The sequence below is a fragment of the Schistocerca americana genome, chromosome 2 (genome assembly GCF_021461395.2).
Source record: "Schistocerca americana isolate TAMUIC-IGC-003095 chromosome 2, iqSchAmer2.1, whole genome shotgun sequence".
NCBI classification, from domain to species: Eukaryota; Metazoa; Arthropoda; class Insecta; order Orthoptera; family Acrididae; genus Schistocerca; species Schistocerca americana.
In genome coordinates, this window is record NC_060120.1 from 218,041,761 (window position 1) to 218,064,642 (window position 22,882).

A 22,882-nucleotide genomic window follows, 5' to 3' on the forward strand; every position below is an offset into this window, starting at 1 on the left:
GTCCTTTGCTGTCTCTGACAGAATTACAATGTCATCGGCGAACCTCAAAGTTTTTATTTCTTCTCCATGGATTTTAATATCTACTCCGAATTTTTCTTTTGTTTGCTTCACTGCTTGCTCAATATACAGATTGAATAACATTGGGGAGAGGCTACAACCCTGTCTCACTCCCTTCCCCACCACTGCTTCCCTTTCATGTCCTTCGACTCTTAAAACTGCCATCTGGTTTCTGTACAAATTGTAAGTAGCCTATCGCTCCCTGTATTTTATCCCTGCTACCTTTAGAATTTGAAAGAGAGTATTACAGTCAACATTGTCAAAAGCTTTCTCTAAGTCTACAAATGCTAGAAATGTAGGTTTGCCTTTCCTTAATCTTTCTTCTCTAAGATAAGTCGTAAGGTCAGTATTGCCTCACGTGTTCCAATATTTCTACGGAATCCAAACTGATCTTCCCCGAGGTAGGCTTCTACCAGTTTCTCCATTCGTCTGTAAAGAATTCGCGTTAGTATTTTGCAGCTGTGTATTATTAAACTGATAGTTCGGTAATTTTCACATCTGTCAACACCTGCTATCTTTGGGATTGGAATTATTATATCCTTCTTGAAGTCTGAGGGTACTTCGCCTGTCTCATACATCTTACTTACAGCACGATAATTGTGCGTTTCACGAGACCGGAATCGTGCTACAGTGGTTTGAGGAGCACGAAAGTGAACTCACGTTGATATCTCTTCCACCATCTTCGCGTGATGTGAACCCGGCTGAAGACGTATAGGTCTCTGTCGGGCGTCAGCTCGGCGCCTAGATACAACTGTACGCAATTTCGTGATCTATGCATAGAGATGAAGTACCACATATGTCCGAGGACTTGAGGACTAAAAGGGACGTGGAGAAGCTGTGGTATTACGTTCCGAGGATGGAGCAGCATGCTGTTATGCAGCTGTTCATAATACTTTTTTTCATCTGTGCACTAGTACTACTATGATGGATCTTCAGTTTGTGTTTGTCTTCACTGCGATAATGTGTTGACTATGCTCTTCACAGCAGTTCACCTGCATTCCTACCTTCTTATTCATAATTAGTCGTATTCCTGTATTACCCGTAACTTGTATTGCTAAAACTAACAAACGCTGAGAAGTAAATGATGGCAAAAAGATTTTCTTAGTGATTTGCATGCCGACATGTATACTTAAGTAGGTAAGAAACAGATGATGTAACGGTGTGCGTAAGTGAGTCCCATCTCTGTAGCTGGAGAATCGACCAGTTTTCTAATCTCATGTAGAAATGTTCAAATGTGTGTGAACTCCTATGGGACCCAATTCCTGAGGTCATCGGACTTACACACTACCTAAGCTAACTTATGCTACGAACAACATACACACCCAAGCCCGAGGAAGGACTCGAACCTTCGGCGGGAGGGGCCTCGCAGTCCGTGACATGGCGCCTCAAACCACACGGCCACTCCACGCAGCTATTTCATGTAGAAATCAGTTTCTTAAATTCGTATAATTTTTAGATCATTTAACATAAGTACACACAACACGACACACTTTCTACGAATAAATCAACTGCTTTTCATTAATTTTAAATATCTGTATAAAGTATTTCACATTGCAAATTGCTTACTTTGAAAAATCTCATAGTGAATTTATTATCGCCACTTGTACCTTGTCCCGGTTAGATAGATCGTACTTGAATTATGTAATTAATCTGTGAGAGACAGAGTAGACAACAGGGGAACCAGGTACCTGAGCGGAGAGTGTGTCACAGATGTGATGCGCGAATGTGGGTGGCAGACATTAAAAAAAAAAGTAGGCTTTTTCCTTTCATTAGGATCCTCTCGTGAAATTTATATCAGCAACTTCCTCCTCAGAGCGTGAAATATTTCGTCGGCGCGCACCTACGTGGTGAGAAATGATCACCATAATAAAATAAGAGAAATCAGAGTTCTGACGGAAAGATTTAAGTGTTCGTTTTTTCCGCCCGCCGTTCGAGAGTGGCACGGTAGAGAAATAGTCTGAAGGTGGTTCGATGAACCCTCTCCCAGTAACTTAATTGTGAATTGTGGAGTAGTTACATAGATGTAAATGGGATTAGCAAAGCGTAGCAAGTAGGCAGGGTGCGGACCAGAAGTCGGACGGCAGCACTTGAATGGAGCACGTGTGTTTGGCGCTTCCAAGCGTGTCAAAATTTTCGTGACGAAACTGGTGGAGTGGCTCAGCATTTAAGCTCCTCTGATGTGCAGCGGATGGAAGGATGTTGCCGCTATAAAGTCTCATTGACATCGTCAGTTGTATCTGTGTGTGGAGCGAGGAGCAAACGTCACAAGTACACCTCAGCTTCGGAGAAACCTTTGCGATTGCCTGCGCACATCATCGCAGCCAGTGGCACTGTGACTTCATTAGGTTCGTGAAAAGACAGGACTAGAGAATCTTATATGCTAATTAAGTGAAGTTTTGCAAATAATTTTGCAAGAACCCCCCACTCTAAATAAATCTCTAGAAATACACTCCTGGAAATTGAAATAAGAACACCGTGAATTCATTGTCCCAGGAAGGGGAAACTTTATTGACACATTCCTGGGGTCAGATACATCACGTGATCACACTGACAGAACCACAGGCACATAGACACAGGCAACAGAGCATGCACAATGTCGGCACTAGTACAGTGTATATCCACCTTTCGCAGCAATGCAGGCTGCTATTCTCCCATGGAGACGATCGTAGAGATGCTGGATGTAGTCCTGTGGAACGGCTTGCCATGCCATTTCCACCTGGCGCCTCAGTTGGACCAGCGTTCGTGCTGGACGTGCAGACCGCGTGAGACGATGCTTCATCCAGTCCCAAACATGCTCAATGGGGCACAGATCCGGAGATCTTGCTGGCCAGGGTAGTTGACTTACACCTTCTAGAGCACGTTGGGTGGCACGGGATACATGCGGACGTGCATTGTCCTGTTGGAACAGCAAGTTCCCTTGCCGGTCTAGCAATGGTAGAACGATGGGTTCGATGACGGTTTGGATGTACCGTGCACTATTCAGTGTCCCCTCGACGATCACCAGTGGTGTACGGCCAGTGTAGGAGATCGCTCCCCACACCATGATGCCGGGTGTTGGCCCTGTGTGCCTCGGTCGTATGCAGTCCTGATTGTGGCGCTCACCTGCACGGCGCCAAACACGCATACGACCATCATTGGTACCAAGGCAGAAGCGACTCTCATCGCTGAAGACGACACGTCTCCATTCGTCCCTCCATTCACGCCTGTCGAGACACCACTGGAGGGGGGCTGCACGATGTTGGGGCGTGAGCGGAAGACGGCGTAACGGTGTGCGGGACCGTAGCCCAGCTTCATGGAGACGGTTGCGAATGGTCCTCGCCGATACCCCAGGAGCAACAGTGTCCCTAATTTGCTGCGAAGTGGCGGTGCGGTCCCCTACGGCACTGCGTAGGATCCTACGGTCTTGGCGTGCATCCGTGCGTCGCTGCGGTCCGGTCCCAGGTCGACGGGCACGTGCACCTTCCGCCGACCACTGGCGGCAACATCGATGTACTGTGGAGACCTCACGCCCCACGTGTTGAGCAATTCGGCGGTACGTCCACCCGGCCTCCCGCATGCCCACTATACGCCCTCGCTCAAAGTCCGTCAACTGCACATACGGTTCACGTCCACGCTGTCGCGGCATGCTACCAGTGTTAAAGACTGCGATGGAGCTCCGTATGCCACGGCAAACTGGCTGACACTGACGGCGGCGGTGCACAAATGCTGCGCAGCTAGCGCCATTCGACGGCCAACACCGCGGTTCCTGGTGTGTCCGCTGTGCCGTGCGTGTGATCATTGCTTGTACAGCCCTCTCGCAGTGTCCGGAGCAAGTATGGTGGGTCTGACACACCGGTGTCAATGTGTTCTTTTTTCCATTTCCAGGAGTGCATTTCAGTTTAGCCGGTGAGTCCGTGCTTACAGACTGTCTACGCTTTCCCTCCAGAGTTTTGAGATAGTTAAGTCAGTCCGTCCTTGAACTGACTTAGTGAGCCGCCACATGGGAATTCTTCCTACCTGTCATGTGGAGATGATCTCGTAGTTTCATGTCCCCTTGCAGAGCCGTAGCAGTGGCGTCGGATTCTGAAAATGCAAGTCTACTGTCTACGGTTTACGTAATGGAGCGCGAAGGAATTTTCTTTTCTGTGCAAATAATTTTTACAAGGGATGCCATTATGATGCGCTTATTTAAGAAATCGCCGTAAAGCGAAATTCACACTGATTACGAGCTAACTACTAACGGTACGAGAGCATTGTCTACCGCACGACTGGATCGAAAGGCATCCTATATACGACTCCCGACTAGGGCGCACAGTCTGTAACTTGGTCGTACAATCGGTATAGTTCGTATCAGATCGTACATCTTCGGTTATGCCAAAGTTATTCATTTATTTATTAATATCAACGCTTCCTGGCATTGTAAAATTATTTAAAGCTAGTATTTATGACCCATAGACTCCTCCTAATGTCAGAGGGGCAAAAGGCGATTTTTGTTAGCGAATATTTATTAATAACAATACTCGATTCGCGCCAGAAAAAATTTGTTTTCAATACGAATCTGTTTGCTGACGTCACGAGTGTTTTCTGCATCATATTGCAGATATTTCAGCGGGGTTCATTCACTTCACATATATGAAATAGCAAAACTGGGAATAAACTAAAATGTGCCCTTATCTGCAAATAATGGGTATGTTACAAGTTCTCAAGTGGAATCCTATTACGTATATGAGATTCCTTAACTGATCCATAAATGTACTGAGAATCTAGCATATTAGTGGTTACTACGAAAGATACCTGTTTTAAACAATTTAGCAACTGCAGTAATTGCTACTATGCAGTTCAACCTTCTAAGTGTATCTCTGACAAACATGTTTTTCTGGTGCGATGTGAAAAGGAATTGTATCGATATTGTTTATTGCTGATGTCACCAGAACTGAATGAAAATAGCTATTGCTGAATGTGGGTCGCACAAATGGTGGTGGTGGTAAGTTCCTGTGGGACCAAACCGCTGAGGTCATCGGTCCCTAGGCTTACACACAACTTAATCTAATTTAAACTAACTTACGCTAAGGACAACACGCACACACCCATGCCCGAGGGGGCCGGCCGAAGTGGCCGTGCGGTTAAAGGCGCTGCAGTCTGGAACCGCAAGACCGCTACGGTCGCAGGTTCGAATCCTGCCTCGGGCATGGATGTTTGTGATGTCCTTAGGTTAGTTAGGTTTAACTAGTTCTAAGTTCTAGGGGCCTAATGACCTCAGCAGTTGAGTCCCATAGTGCTCAGAGCCATTTGAACCATTTTTGAACCATGCCCGAGGGAGGACTCGAACCTCCGACGGGGGAGCCGCGCGAACCGTGGCAAGGCCCTCATAGACCGCGCGGCTACCCCACGCTCCGGTTCCTACAAAAAGGGGTCTAGCTGTCTGTAAACAGTATAGGTTACTATAAGTGTCACCTAATTCATTAGGGCGGTCCCTTATAGAATTACGCACTTATTCGAAACTGATGAAAGAAGTAAACAAAACTTCCTGAGGAAGACGATCTGAAACTGTGGCCGAAATGTCGGAGAATTTCAGGTAGTGACAGTGTGGTCACACGCCTTGAAGAATTTTATGGACAGAAGGAATATTTTGTTTATCTAAATTTTCTTCCTTTTCGTGTCAGTAACGCGGTATTGCTGTTGGTTAACGTGTATTTACGCACACCGAAGTTGGTCTTATAACATTCCTGCTTACAGAAGCACAACAATATTACCATAATTTCAGAATAGCTGTCCAACTTCATTGTCCATTACTTTGGACTGGCGACCAGCCATTTTTGCATCGAGATTGAATAAATATATGTCCGAGAGCTTATGTATTGCTCGTGCTTGACTACTCGTCTCGATCGTTATACTTGTCTATGGCAGTGGTTTACCCTAATCTTAGGTGGGTGATGAATAATAAAATGGCATGTCATATTTTACGGACAATATTACACTACTGGCCATTAAAATTGCTACACCACGAAGATAACGTGCTGCAGACGCGAAATTTAACGGACAGGAAGAAGATGCTGTGACATGCAAATGATTAGCTTTTCAGAGCATTCACACAAGGTTGGCGCCGCTGGCGACACCTACAACGTGCTGACATGAGGAAATTTTCCAGTTGATTTCTCATACACAAACAGCAGTTGACCAGCGTTGCCTGGTGAAACGTTGTTGTGATGCCTCGTGTAAGGAGGAGAAATGCGTACCATCACGTTTCCGACTTTGTTAAAGGTCGGATTGTAGCTTATCGCGATTGCGGCTTATCGTATCGCGACATTGCTGCTCGCGTTGGTCGAGATCCAATGACTGTTAGCAGAATATGGAATCAGTGGGTTCAGGAGGGTAATACGGAACGCCTACTGGATCCCAACGGCTTCATATCACTAGCAGTCGAGATGGCAGGCATCTTACCCGCATGGCTGTAACGGATCGTGCAGCCACGTCTCGATCCCCGAGTCAACAGATGAGGACGTTTGCAAGACAACAACCATCTGCACGAACAGTTCGACGACGTTTGCAGCAGCTTGGACTATCAGCTCGGAGAACATGGCTTCGGTTACCCTTGACGCTGCATCACAGACAGGAGCGGCTGCGATGGTGTACTCAGCGACGAACCTGGGTGCACGAATGGCAAAACGTCATTTTTTTCGGATGAATACAGGTTCTGTTTACAGCATCACGATGGTCGCATCCGTGTTTGGCGACATCGCGGTGAACGCACATTGCAAGCGTGTATTCGTCATCGCCTTACTGGCGTATCACCCGGCTTGATGATATGGGTTACATGTCTCGGTCACCTCTTGTTCGCATTGACAGCACTTTGAACAGTGGACGTTACATTTCAGATGTGTTACGACCCGTGGCTCTACCCTTCATTCGATCCCTGCGAAACCCTACATTTCAGCAGGATAATGCTCGACCGCATGTTGCAGGTCCTGTACAGGCCTGTCTGGATACAGAAAATGTTCGACTGCTGCGCTGGCCAGCACATTCTCCAGATCTCTCACCAGTTGAAAAGTGGTCAATGGTGGCCGAGCAACTGGCTCGTCAGAATACGCCAGTTACTACTCTTGATGAACTGTGGTATCGTGTTGAAGCTGCATGGGCAGCTGTACCTGTACACGCCATCCAAGCTCTGTTTGACTCAATGCCCAGGCGTATCAAGGCCGTTATTACGGCCAGAGGTGGTTGTTCTGGGTACTGATTTCTCAGGATCTATGCACCCAAATTGTGTGAATATGTAATCACATGTCAGTTCTAGTATAATATATTTGTCCAATGAATACCTGTTTATCATCTGCATTTTTTCTTGGTGTAGCAATTTTAATGGCCAGTAGTGTAGTATTAATAAGGTTTTTCTTTCAGAAGTATGAACTCTGTCTTTAGTCTTACGACTTTTGAAATTTCTGTAGAACGCCACTCTCCTTTCCCAGAATATCAGACGACGTTCAAGTTTCCCTTTACGATTATTGCCGCAGATTCCTCGCGTTGCTTACATGACGCCGTGCGAAGCAAGGGAAGAAGAGCAGAGATCGTTAGATACAGCGGCAATGGCTACGACGAGTAATACCTGTGTAAAGGACTTGCTGAAATGAGAACATCTTTTCTAAAAATGATTCTTTTTTATTAAGCAGTACACGATTTTCTCAAAACAGAAAATATTTGTATTCATTCTTAATTATGTAGAGCCATTTGCTTAGCAAATACAGAGGTCTCTTATGAATAATTATTTACAAAATCCATAAGGCATTTCGCCACTTTAATGTCATTAAATATGCACCTTAAGAAATTAGAACACAGTGGCAGCGTACAATTTTCAAAAATAGTGAGAAGAAAAAAAAACTCGGTTAAAGAACAACGTTGGACGATTGTCAGTAACTTTACGACTGGTGCAACATCTGTAACTCTAGTCACTGAAATGGGTTAGAAATAATATGCTACACATATCGAAAACTGGAGCGTAATAGATCTTCCTGATGAGGTGGCCTAATTATTACAGCCATGGACTCGTTTTTTTATTTTAGCGGCGTTTGTCAGTAAATCGCCCTGATAGAGTCCTGTATGGTATTTGTGAAAATTAGAGGAATGCAGGTAGATTATTCATGTGAGCTTCCTCTTCTGTGTCTATCAAGTGAAATTTTCCTCTATAGTGATCATTTTGTCCAGGAGATATTACATTCTCCCTCTGAGCGAATACTGAGAATCAGATAACTCGCTGTGCACTAGAACGTCATATACCATCCAGATGGACCACACAAATGGTCAGTACTTGCTCATTACGTAATCTCCTCTTATCTTTACTGCATCACACAGAGTAGTTATATTTTCAGTGAAGTTCATGATATACCGGTAAAATCCTCCAAACCCTAAAACGATGAGGGAGCTGGTGGTGTGGTTCAAGTGGCATTCTCACAGATTGCACAGTTTTCGCAGCAGCGCATTGTTTAGCTGTGGCATATACAGTGGATAGTCAAAATAATGTGAACAGTGGTAGTTATGAGATGGTTGTGTTTAACAGTCAACAGTGCAGGTAAGGCACGTGTCGCGCTGGAGTGTGCGTGTTCAGTACGTACTAGGCGCCAGTGCAGGTTCTTTACGAATAGTGCACACTTCGTATTGCATTCAGAGGCCAAAGTCGACGGGCAATGAAAGACGTAACAGAGTTCCAAAGAGGGCAGATTGTGGCGGCCCGATTAGCTGGAGCAACCGTAACCAAGACAGCCAACTTCTTGAGCGTTTCAAGAGCAACTACTTCAACACTCTTGACATCCTACACAAAACATGGAAAGACATCATCGTGTAAATTTAATAGTGGGTGCAAATCGAAATTAAATGGCACAGATCGTCATACGCTAACACGAATTGTGTCAAAACAATGCAAAACTATGGCGGCTAAAGTGACTGCAGAGCTCAATAGCCATCTTCGAGACCCTGTATCTATCAACATATAGCGAACATTCATGGACAAGTTGCTGTACCGAAGCCATTAGTGTCGACAACCAACCCAAAGATGCGTAAAACATTGTGTCAGGAGCATAAATCCTGGACGGCTGATCAGTGGAAACACGTCGTTTGGTCCGACGAGTCAACGTTTTCGTTATTTCCAACATCGGGCCGGGTTTAGTCTGGAGAACGCCAGAAGAAACCTACAATCCTGATTGCTTGATTCCAACGGTTAAGCATGGAGGTGGGAGAGTGATGGTGTGGGAAGCCATATCATGGTATTCTACTGGTCCCATTATTACTCTCAAAGGCCGTGTTACAACCAACGATTATGTGAACATTTTAGGTGATCAGGTGCACCCTATGATTCAAATGTTGTTCCCCAACAACGATGCCATATCTCAGTACTTGCTCATTACGTAATCTCCTCTTATCTTTACTGCATCACACAGAGTAGTTATATTTTCAGTGAAGTCCCTCACTTTTACATTCAGTAGATTTCGTTCCAAAAGTGCGATTGTGGAACGTGCTCGAAATACACATATTCGACGGCCATATCCTCTTCATCGGAGGCAATATATTCACATAGCCAGGACAGTACAATAGTGGTGTGAGGGACATGCAACTGAACTGCAGCGGCTTCCCCGACCAGTACAGCCCCCGGATTCGAACAGTATCGATCCCTTGTGGGCGGTATTGGAGCGCGGACTCTGGGGCAGATTTCCTCCTCCCTCGCCACTACAGGAGTTAGAAGAGGTTCTGATCGAAGAGTGACACAACATACCACTGGAGACTATTCAATCATTATATGCCCTTATTCCAAGAAGAATCGCAACTGTATTACGTGCAAATAGGGGTCCACCCCCTATTAATAAACCATTCCCAAGTAAGTGCAGGTGTTTACATTATTTTGCCTATCATCCGTAAGTTTACAAGCATAACGTGCTCTATGAATATCACTAAAAATGATTCATATTAACACATACAAAATGATTCTGAAAATTTATGAGTAGTTTTTGTGTGACTTACAGAAACTGGTGACCTCAGTTTTCACCCTCTCAGAAGTCTAAATATTCTGCAAGAATATGGCACCGTACGTTTCATGTGGATTCCATGGTTATGTATATCGATACATACGTCCGTACGTACAATCTACGAACCACAAGGCTATTTGATATGCGTTTTAGCAAAGGCTGGGTCAAATGCCTTCCGAAAGACGTTGCCTTTTAAGTAAAAAAAAAAAAAGCGCACACACCTTTTAATCTACGCAGCCCAATTTATAAGAACAATTTTCGTCCCTCACTTTTACATTCAGTAGATTTCGTTCCAAAAGTGCGATTGTGGAACGTGCTCGAAATACACATATTCGACGGCCATATCCTCTTCATCGGAGGCAATATATTCTCCAGCTACAAAGTCCTTCAGTTATGGGAGCAGTTTTTGAAAGCAATAAGTCTCCTGCATTGCGCATTTCTTTCAAAAGTTTATCGTGGTTGTGAACCCTGTTGCAACTAAATTATCTGGGAGTAGTCACGAGGGCAACAAAACGCTCGTTAATCCTGTAAGTTTCAAACTGAGAAAGTACCGTCCGCAACCGATACATTCTCCTTGATGGTAGATGATTCTTTTGTTTTCTTTTGTAACTCATTTATCTTTTCAAGTATTTCATTACTCAGTTGCCCCAGCAGACTTACACACTACTCTCCAGTTATGGATTTACCTTTGAAAAGCAATAAATGACAAGAATCCCTTCTACACCCCAGAAAAATATAACAATAATCTTCCTGGCAGATGCAATCGACTTCTTTTTTTCTCTGTAGATCCACCGGCTTCCGCCCACTGTCTTGATTTTCGTCTCGTGTTCAGTGTGACTTGATGGACCAACGTCTCACGGTATTAAATCAGCGTACGAAGTTAGAAACCTTTTAATTGTTGGCGCACACATCGCTCACCGATCCGTTTTCACATTTGCCGTTCTTTACTCAAATTTTGACAAATTCGGCAGCCAACTCGCACAAAACTTTCACATAGTAAATTCACGTAGACTGAAGCGTGCTCTTTTTTTATGTGTGTCGGTGGTGTCAGCTATTTCATACATCTTTAAAAGCAGATTCGCCAAAACAACGTTGTACGCGTTAACGGTGTTTTCATCTGTGGTTGTAGTTCTTCCAAATTAATGAACGTCAAGTACGGCCACACTGAAATTCCCTCACTGAAAATGAAGAAATATACTTCTTATAAAACTTCACCGACTTTGACTGGATTACCACTGGGAATAAAACGCCGGAGAAAAACTAATTTTTGCCTGCGCTGTATTTCTGTATATTCATTTGATCGAAACACGCAAATCTGACTACTACAATCAGTCGTATAAACAATACTATATCGGAGTTCAAGGGGGACACTAGATTTATAATATTGTACAACGCGTCCCAAGAGCATAAAAACGATGTTTCATGCATGCGTCTGAAATTTCATCATTTTTTCACATACTAATGGCAGCATTTGTTGCTATAGGTACACTTTTCTTCATAAGTAAGAGAGATTCATCGATGAATTTTGCACAGCATACAAACCATGCTCAAAGGTGTATGAAACTCTAGAATTTTACAAATCTATTAAAAACTGTGGTAAAAATTGAGGTAATTAACTAGAAAATTTGTGTTTTTTCTAAACCTGAAGTTTAAAATATAACAGCTCATTCGTTATTACACAAATTAAATAAATTCTAGAGTATCATACACCTGTAAGTATGGTTTGTATGCTGTGCAAAATTCATCGAAGAATCTCTAACTTAGTGTACCTATAGCAACAAATGCAGTAAGTGAAAGAATGATGAAATTTCACACGTAAAAAAATTTTATTTGTTATGTTTTCATTCTTCCACTGCAATGAGTGTGAATCCTGAATCCTTCCTGGTGATGCTGACAAAGTTTTATGAATTTATTTGTAAAAGTATAGACAGTGGAAATTAAAATGTCCTGTGATGCCTCTCCTGCTCCAAGTCGTCCCGTTTGACGTCCTACCCCACTTAAGAAAGAATTAATGAGTGATTGAAGGAAAATTTTTGTCCGAATTTTCATACCCAAACGAAGAGTGGAAAATAGAAAAATAAGGAATCAAATTGAACAGCGTGTGGTCTAGTTTGGCAAAAAAAAAAAAAAATATTTAATTGCTTTAAAGTACTCAGGGTAATTAAGCAAAAGTGAGGGAAAAGTGAAATATTTGACGAACGCTGCCAGCTAGCTACGTGAATAACACATCAAGAAATTCATTTCTTCAAAGCCTTAGTGATTGTGTGCATAAAAAGTTACGTTGGTGTGATATTCAGCTGTCAAAAAGGCTTCCTTCGAACCAAATTCTAAATTAAGGACATTTCAAGAACAATAGGCACTAAGAAGGCAAATTATAGGTCAAAAATTTCATCTGTTCAAGGTGTAGCTATGTTGCGTAAAAAAGTTGCTTTGGAGTGATATTTGATTTTTAAAATGACTTCCTTCGAATCAAATACTAAATACAAGACAATTTGAGAACGATAGACTCTAGGAAGACAAATGAGATGTCAAAACGTTTTCATTTTTAAGACCTAGCTATTTTGCACATACAAAGTTGCATTGCTGTAATATTTAACCATCAAAGTGGTTTCCTTAGAAACAAGCACGAAATTCAGCACATTTAGAGAACAGAAGACGCTAGGAAGGAAAATGATGTGTCAGTAGTATCATGCGTTTTGAACAAAAAGTTGGAAATTAAAAAAATGAAAAGGCGATCTGTCAAATTTTTCGCTAAATAATTTGTCTAAGAGTAAGAAACAAAATAGATTAGAGAAATATTTTTCGCGCTTTTGAATACCGCTCGAAATCATTACATTCGTCAAATGTTTCCTTGATCTGTTTTAGTTCTTACTTTTATACAAATCACTTCACGAAACATTTGACTGACCTATTTTTTATTTTTTATTTTTTTGCTATTGAGGGGTGGCAAGGGTTCCAGCCAGTGTAGCAATAGTCAAAAGTGGTGTAAACGAGTTGCACACTACGTCTTTCGCCAATATACTACCCCCACTCAGAATCATCCCAATGAATGGTATGCCTTTGCCAGCCTCAGAGACACATGATTATATCACGTGTTTCCGAGCGTAATAATTCCAAAATACGCGAAAGATGTTAAGAGTGACTGGATGGTTTTATCTGTCTGCATACACATTAGCTTGCACTTAGCATTAATTTTCTGCAAATTTTCCTCGATATCACAAACGCTGTTAAAGTCTACAAGATTGCTGATACGTCCGCAAAACAGTACAGTACTGGTTTGTCCATTACGTATGTGCAACTGCGCGAACTGATGTGAGAGACTGTCGAGCATCGGCAGTTATGAGTAAATCAGTTGCTGTGTGGCATCCGATAATGTGGGTTGTCTGGCTGTGGTGTACTAAGCTTAAAATAGAGAAGATGGGGACTAATCATACACTGCATCCCCAGGTGCTTTTCAGGCAACGCATCACATATATGCAACAGATTTACGGCCCTCTTCTTTACATGCAGAGGAACGGCAATGACGTGTCTTCTGCTGGCTACCAGGGCATATAAAAATTCGGGGCAATGAAGCAGCTAAGCATGCCTATATGGAACATACAAGTTCCCATTGTTCTTTTCCCATACATGAAACATGATCATGCGTTTGTGGGACGAGTTGTAGTTGAGGAACAACAAACTGCGACAAGCGAAACAAACGTGACGTTTCTCTTTCCGGCCGCTGATGTGTGAGGGAATACTTTTAACATGTCCTCTTATAGGGCTCACCGGTGTGCAGAGCTTTCGGTGTACAGATCCCTGTACACGGCATTCAAACAGAATGTGTTTCATATGAAGACATAAGAGAGCTGTAACCGGCCTACCAGCTGGTCTCCCCTCTACTTCAGGTGACGATGAAACGAATGTGATTTGCTATCTAAGATTCTGTGTAGGCTCTGACCTACTTATGTTATTAGATATAAGATTTTAATGCCTTTTCAGAAAGGCTGCTTCATCTGTTTTCCTAGTGATCAGCAAGTCACAACTCCTCGTTGTATTATTTTAGCTATTTTGTAGTTTTAGTCTGGGTATTTCAATAATGGATTTTACCAACTGCCAGTAGATTGAGAGTGTAAGAGGAGAGCAGAGTTATCAAATTGCTGTTTCGTATTTCATCTTTTCAAACAAAATTTTAACATTTTAGTAACATTCCTCTCAAATTAGCTTGGTAATTACGCTCTTGATCTGACTGAGAGACCAACCAAGAAACCAATCATATGCGAATACATGTTGTCACTTCCTTCCTCAATGACGAAACACATGCGGCCATTTGACATTCATTGGCACCTTGTAGAAATGAATGGAGGTCATTGGATAGTGTGGTGTTTGTGAACCAGGCCCACTTATAGGTCTGGGATACTCTCACAGTGCATCCATCGCTGCCATTACTACCTAGAAAGATAATGCAATAATTAAAACACTGGACTCTCATTTTTGAGGACTGAAATTCAAATGATTGTCCAATTATCCAGATTTAGGTTTTCTTAAGCAGCTGTGGGAAAATGCTGGAATGGTTCCTATAGGTGGCGAACCCAGTATGTGCTAGTGTTGGTGGTGAGCTTGTAAAGTTCGGCACCCTGCGTCCTCCGAGCTGTAAAAGGCTGCATGTGTTCAGGATTTGAAAACATCCTGCAAGATGGCATGTTTCAGTTTTCTCCTAATGGTGCGTTGGAACGTGAGGTCAGCAGTCCCACTGGAGTAGGGAAGGATGGGGGAGGAAGTCGGCCGTGCCCTTTCAAAGGAACCACCCCGGCATTTGCCTGAAGCGATTTAGTGAAATCACGGAAAACCTAAATCAGGATGGCCGGATGCGGGTTTGAACCGTCGTCCTCCTGAACACGAGTCCAGTGTGCTAACCACTGCGCCATCTCACTCGGTCTTCAGCTTGTGACGAGCCTTTAACATGCGTGAGAGTGACCATAGCTGAAGCAGCTCTTGGTAGAGAATAGCGTGAAACAACCTCTCAAAAGCACTTCACAGCCTGGAGTGCCCCTGTGTAATGGAAGGCGTCACCTGGTACTCGTCTGTGAGTTCTGGTGAGAGACACTATGGGGCTTCTGTGACGTGGAGTTAATGACTAGAGCAGAGAGGAGAGGGCGTGTTGCAACGTCCTCCTGATGGCTTTTTGGAGCCTGGGCTGCTATAATGCAAGGATAGATATCATCCTGTGCTCTGCTTCGGTGACTGCAACATGGATAAATACCATTTGGTGCTGGTGGAGAACAGCACTTTGAAGTCTCTCAGACTTTCATCTTACTGGCTGGAATCAGGCGTGGACAAAGTCTTGGAAGAAGTAGATGCTGCTGTGTCCTGGCTATAGTACTTTGAAGCCTGGGCTGCAAGTGAGCGAGACTAAGTTCTAGGGCTGACTCAGTGATGAGCGACACTCTGGAAGCTCTAAGACATGCATCACCATTAACTGTGATGAAGGCTGGAGCATGTCCTGAGAAATTACTTGCTGCAGTATTCTACTAATGGGTCATCAGTGCCTGGTCTGCCAACAAGTGCGGCTTGTTGTCAAGCCTTCGAAGGAAGCACTGTAATAACGAATTCACAGTATCCAGATACTGATGATTGAGTATGCTAATATCGATGTATCTGCATGTCTATACATGAATTGCATTTGAAGCCTGAAGATGTCGTACTGAAATACTGAAGCTGGGTGTCAAAATAAAATAAACTAACTTCTCAAAATATATGGTAAAGTGAGGCTTGGTGTCAGCTAGTTCTGAAGGTGAATGGAACCCATCAGACCTTCATACCATAACTTGAAGTTGCAATAGGTGAATTTGGATGCCAGATAGCTTGTGAAAGAGGTTGAGAGTTACTGTAAGAGCAACATTCTGAGTCCTCTGAGACCCACACTTTACTGGCTATGAGCAGGGCTGGAACAATGATGTTTTCTGATTCTGGAGTGGAGGGTGAGGTGAGCGATACTCTGGAGCCTCTGATACCCTTACGACACTGGCTGTGCTTAGGGATGGAGCAGGTCTCGGGGAAAGTGCATACTGCAACGTTCTCCCACCACCACACAACAGCAACCTGGGCTGCCAGCAAGTGATTGAGGATGGACGTGATGTTATGCTCGAGTTGGGCGATACCCTGAGGCCTGGACCTTAACTGGTTGCCATAAGGACTGAGACGTTACATGCTGCAACGTTCTCCTGTTGGTACATCGGAACTCAGTCTGCCAGCAAGCGAAACTGGTTTCATCTAATGTGGAATTTAGGAATGAGATGAGCTACACTCTTATCTTTGTCTCACTGTTTGTGTTCAGGGATGCATTAGGTTTTGAGGAAAGAAAATGGTGCAGCGTTCCCCTGTAAGTGCATCAGTGCCTGGCCTACCAGCAAGTGAAACTGGACATCAGCAGATTCTGAAGTTGAGTATGCGGTGAGTGATGCTCTGTGAAATCTGAGACCTTTCGTTCAGGTTTGGATCAGGTCGAGGGGAAATACATGCTGTAGTGTTCTCCTAACGGCGCGACGGAGTCTGGGCTGCCAGCGAGAGAGGCTGGGTGTCAGGGGTTGCTGTAGCTGCGCTGGTGGTGATCGACACTCCGGAGCCTCCTGTTGGGGGCAGGCGGCGCGGAAGTGCGCGAGTGCGGCGCGGTGCGGGGGCAGCAGCAGTCTGGAGGCGGGCCTGGAGGCGGCGTGGTGCGCCACGGCCAGCGCGGCGGCGGTGCGCACCAGGCTCTTGGCGGCCGCCGCCCCCGCAGACCAGAAGGCGCCGCCTCCCACCAGGTAGACGTTGCGCGCCGACAGCGACGCGTGGCGCACCAGCACTTCCCTCTGTTCGGACACCAGTTGGGCCAGCAGTCCGCGCCACGACCAGCTGCGTGTCGGCAACCATACCTGCTGGCATCAACATTCGCCACCTCATGTAAGAGTGCAGGATTTCGTGAGCATTGTCATTGAAGGTAACATCCCCCTCTGGTGTGGGATCTTCTTTAGGAGTCACCTGGAGTCCCGAGTTAAGCCAGCAGGGGACCCCTGAAGATTTTAGAAGAAGATCCTATCAGGGCAGTGGATATGTGGAATGTTGAAGAAGTAGTTTGACAAGAAGCGTGGCTCAGCCAAATCACCCAGTAGTGTTTATCTTCAATTCGTCATTTAAGGTTCTTCCTGGATGATTCAGTCACTGACGAAGAGAATGAAGAACGTTGGTATCTTTTATTAGGATAACCAGTTTCGACTTTAGATAAAGGTCATCGTCGTTTATGTATATCGCTTTACTGTGAGACACAGCTTGTGAGCAGGTTGGAGGTTGTGAAAACCACACAACTTCCATAATTTTAACTGAATCTTCATCCTACTGATAAGCTGGGTATCACAGTAATTAGGTGTACATTTATCTATGAATGCTTGGGTGTCTGTTCTTTCGGACAGCCGACAGCAATGATCCCTTTCCTATCCTTTCTCCCCCTCTTATCATCAGTTTACATAGATGTACGTAATTGAGGATAACCTGTACCGAAAGTCCAATTCGCTTTCCCAATAAAACGTAATAAGCAACCCAGACGGTGTCATCCTACATTATAAGTGGTTACAGTTTTCTGAGACGTCTTGTCTTGACTTGGAGGATAATAGTCTATTTCCTCTAATGAACCCATAATGGTTTCATGTGGCAATAGCGGTCAGTGCAAAATACGAAATTCACGAAGAAAAGTTCTTCGACTTATACTGAGTGCAAATTTTGGCCAAGTATTTCTGATTTTCATACGACCATCCAGTGATGATGTTTTGCTGTCGATGACAATATTGTCGGTGAAGAATCTTATACTGGTGCCGATTCTATATGATAAATCGTATGTGTATTAGGGTCTTTCAAATAAAAACGAACCGGAAGCTGTAGAATGAAAACCGCTAAACGGATCGTAATGCCGTTATTTACGGAAGAAATGTAGTTCGTTTAAGAGAGAAGTGGCTCCTGAATCACCGCTCGTGGGACGCGGATGCACATGCCCGTGACGATAGAGCGAGCTCGCGCACGCGCCGTCTGCCCACTGCTCTTAGTCGTGCTGGAAACAGGGAACTGAAGGCTTCAAAAGAACGCCAAAAGAATGTAGTGCGTTTCCTTACAGCAGAGAGAGTGCGGGGAACGGAAATTCTTCGAAGAATAGCAGAAATGTAGGGAGAGTTGCGGAGACAGCCATTGCCTCAAAGGTCGGACTGAGCATCGGAATTACAACCAACATTCAGTGCTTTCGGTATAGTTGTGTCATTCTTAGACGAATTTCCGTTCCCCGCGCTCGTTCCGCTGTAATATAAAGCACAACATCCATTTTCTCTTCTTTTGAAGCCTCCATTTCTCTGTGAGACCCGAGTTTCTCCTGGTGTATACAATTTTCAAACAACTTAGGGGAATCCAGCCAGGTACTATATTTACAGCGACCGCCGATATTTCGGCAGGAGTACGCCCCGTCATTTTCAAGGGACAAACTGCAACGGACAGGTGATGTACAGGCAAATTTAAAACCTCGGTTCTTGCAGTAATTCAGGAAAGATAACACACTCACACTGAACACTAGTGCCACCAAAGATGCCCGAAGTCAGAGGTATCGATAGTGAAAGACTACGAACTAGCCAAGTGAGGTAACATTGACTCTGTCCCTCTGTTTTTTGACAAAGGAGAGAGCAGGATTCCATCCCTGTTTACAAGATTGCTCTCCTAATTTAATTTCGACAGACTCCTTAATAACATTGTCAAAAGCTGGACGTGCATGCCAATATCAGCAGGAGTTGCGATGGGTAGCCCGTTGTCTCCTGTGTTTGCAAATTTGTTTATGGAAGATTTAGAGGAGCGTGCATTGGAGTCGGCGCCTTTGGAACCCGCCTGTTTCTTCAGATATGTTGATGATACTTCTGTTGTTTGACCTCATGGTAGGGAGAATTTGAATGCCTTTTTAGAACATCTGAACTCAAACCACCCGAACATTCGTTTTACGATGGAGGTGGAAGAGGATGGTTGCCCTCCCTTTCTTGAGGTTTTGGTGGGAGGAAGGTTGATGGATCATTGGGACGTGCAGTACTCACGTACTCACACTGACTTTTATTTGCAGGCTGATAGTTGTCACCATCCGGCTCAGCGTGAAGGGTTACTTCGTATCTTGGTGCACAGGGCACATGTCATTTCCGACACAAAGACTTTGCCAGCTCAGCCGACCCAAAGCTACATTTCGTCAAAATGGTTATCGTGGAAAACAGATTGAACGTTCGTTGCGCTATCGACCAACTGTGCATCGGGTGACTGATGATGATACTGAGGCAACACCTAAGTCTACTGCCTTTTTAACTTTACGCAGGAAGCACTTCCAACAAGATCGATCGTGTATTACGGAATTACGATGTGAAATGTGTTTTCCGACCTCCATCTAAAATTAGAGTGCTTTTGGGTTCTGTTAAGGATGATCTTGGTTTGCGTAAGGCGAGTGTATATCGCATTACTTGTAGCTGTGGCATGGCATACATTGGACACACCTTCAGGACCGTGGAGGACCGATGCACTGAGCATGAACGGCACACACGATTACATCAGCCAAGTAGATCTGCCATTGCCGAACATTGTTTGGATACTGGTTCAAAAATGGCTCTGAGCACTGTGGGACTTAACATCTGTGGTCATCAGTCCCCTAGAACTTAGAACTACTTAAGCATAACTAACCTAAGGACATCACACACATCCATGCCCGAGGCAGGATTCGAACCTGCGACCGTAGTAGTCGCGCGGTTCCGGACTGAGCGCCTAGAACCGCTAGACCACCGCGGCCGGCTTGGATACTGGTCACCCTACGTTATGTAACAATACCAAGATATTGGTATGGACGTCCAGCTATTGGGACAGAGTTATTAAGGAGGCTGTTGAGATTAAATTACCGAGCAATCTTGTAAACAGGGATGGAGGTTTTTGTTTAAACTCTGCTTGGAATCCTGCTCTCTCCCTTGTCAAAAAACAGAGGGACAAAGGCGATGTTACCTCATTTTCTAGTTCGTAGTCTTTCACTATCGATACCTCTGACTTTGGGCATCTTTGGTGGCACTAGTGTTCAGTGTGAGTGTGAGTGCGTTATCTTTCCTTGAAAACGGCGGGTTGTACTCCCGCCGAAATATCGGTGGTCGCTGTAAATATTATCTGGCTGAATCCCGTAAGCTGCTCCAGTTCTGTGTTTTCAGCACAGATCAGTGCTGTGGACTGTCGACGACTGAACGTTGCACCTGCTCACCCTCTGATCGCGTCCGAGTGCCCTTTAGCGCCTAGTTTGGGACTTCAGCGCTCTCGTAGGGACTACACCTTCTTCCTCAGAAAAATGGCATTACCATCTCTTCAACAGTTTTCATTTTACAGCCTCGGGCTCGTTTCTTGCCAAATGACCCTAACATACAGAAGAACAGAAAAGAAAATTGAGGATATGTTACATGACGATCAGTTTGGCTTTAGGAAAGGTAAAGGCACCAGACCAGAGAGGCAATTCTACATCTACATCGTTACTCTGGCAGACGGTTCAGCGAACCATTTTCATTCTACTTCTCTACAATTACACTCTCGAATGGCGTGTGGGAGGAAGGAACACCTAAATCTTTCCGTTCCAGCTCTGATTTCTCTTATTTTATTATGCTGATCATTTCTCCTTACGTAAATGGGTGTCAACAAAATATTTTCGCATTCGGAAGAGAAAGTTGGTGACTGAAATTTTGTAAATAGATCTCGCCGCAAAGAAAACCGCCTTTGTTTCAGTGACTGCCACCCCAACTCGCGTATCATATCAGTGGCTCTCTCACCCCTATTGCGCGATAACACGAAACGAGCTGCCCTTCTTCACACTTTTTCGATGTCCTACCTCAGTCCTACCTGGTTTGCGGCTGATTATGGAAGCAAAACTAAAAAATTCAAGACAAGTTCATAGGATTTGTCGACCTGGAAAAACCGTTAGACGATGTGAAATAACGCAAGATGCTCTAAATTCTAAAAAACTAGGGTAAGAAATAGGAGGAGATGGGAAATATACAATATACATATATGAGACAAGAGGGAATAATAAGGGTGAACGACGGAGAATGAAGCGCTCGGATTAAAAAGGGTGTAAGACAGGGATGTAGTCTTTCGCCCGTATTGTTCAATCTGTACATCGAAGAAGTAATGATGGAAATACAAGAAAGGTTCAGGAATGGAATTAAAATTTAAGGTGAAAGGCTGTCAATGTTACATCGCTATCCTGAGTGGAATAAACAGTCTAATGAGTACAGAATATGCATTGAGAGTAAATCGAAGAAACACGAAGGTAATGAGATGTAGCAGAAATGAGAATAACGAGAAACGTAACATCAGGATTGCTGGTCACGAAGTAAATGGAGTTAAAGAATTTAGCTACCTAGGCAGTAAAATAACCTATGGCGGACGGAGCAAGGTGGACATCAAAAGCAGGCTAGCAATAGCAAAAAGAGCAATCTTGGCCAAGAGAAGAGTACTAGTGTCAAACATAGGCCTTAATTTGAGGAAGAAATTTCTGAGAATGCACATTTGGAGTTCAGCATTCACAGACTGTCGGAAAACAGGAGCGGAAGAGAGTTGACGCACTGGAGACATGGTGGTACAGACGAATGTTGAAAATTAGGTGGACTGATATGGTAAGGAATGAAAAAGCTCTACGCAGAATCGGGGAGGAAAGGAATATGTCGAAAACACAGATAAGGAGAAGGGACAGTATGAGAGGACATCTGTTACGACATCAGGGAACGACTTCCATGGTACTAGAAAGAGAGCTGTAGAGGACGAAAACTGTAGAGGATGACACAGATTGGAATAAAGCCAGCAAATAATTGAGGACGTAGGCTGCAAGCGCTACTTTGAGATGGAGAGGTTTGGCGCAGGAGAGTAATTCGTGTCGGGCCGCATCAAACCAGCCAGAAGACTGTTGACAAAAAGAAAGAAAAATATATACCAAAAACATTACGGGTCTTATTACACGCTCTTAGAATAAACGTGACGTTCCTTTCGGTTCTGTCGAATACTCCCTGTACACTGTGGTTTAGCGGGTTCTGTTAGCCATTCAACGAGCCAATGCCAAGATATTCTGTATATCAGTATCTGGTATCAGTTTTAAATATGAGTAATGTGAATGTTAAAACTGAAGCAACTGCAAAAAGGTGGGAATTTAAGGAGATGGGACGTGGATAAACAAAGAACCAGAGGTTGTACATAGTTTCAGGGAGAGCATAAAGAAACAATTGACAGGAATGGGGAAAGAAATACAGTAGAAGAAGAATGGGTAACTCTCAGGGATGAAGTAATGAAAGCAGCAGAGGATCAAGTAGGTAATAAGACGAGGGCTAGTCGAAATCCTTGGGTAACAGAACAGATAATGAATTTAATTTACGAAAGGAGAAAATACAAAAATGAAGTAAATGAAGCAGGCATAAAGGAATACAAATGTCTCAAAAATGAGATCGACAAGAAGTGCAAAATGGCTAAGCAGGGATGGCTAGAGAACAAATGTAAGGATGTAGAGGCCTATCTCACCAGGGGTAAGATAGATACTGCCTACAGGAAAATTAAAGAGACCTTCGGAGAAAAGAGAACCACTTGTATGAATATCAAGAGCTCAGATGGAAACTCAGTTCTAAGCAAAGAAGGGAAAGCAGGAAGGTGGAAGGAGTATATAGAGGGTATATACAAGGGCGATGTACTTGACGACAATATTATTGAAATGGAAGAGGGTGTAGATGAAGATGAAATGGGAGATATGATGCTGCGTGAAGAGTTTGACAGAGCACTGAAAGACCTGAGTCGAAACAAGGCCCCGG

General features: G+C 44.1%; 1 protein-coding gene across 1 annotated transcript in view; it reads right to left on the reverse strand.

Moving 5' to 3' along the window:
* Nucleotides 1-16,510: 16,510 nt before the first annotated feature.
* The window catches only part of LOC124593903, a gene marked incomplete at its 5' end in the record, with an annotated part of 54,924 nt that continues 48,552 nt past the window's right edge, over nt 16,511-22,882 (reverse strand). Inside the window, one exon of the mRNA XM_047132252.1 lies at nt 16,511-16,936. Within this exon, the coding sequence (XP_046988208.1) occupies nt 16,511-16,936 (426 nt within the window). The remainder of the gene's footprint in view (nt 16,937-22,882) is intronic.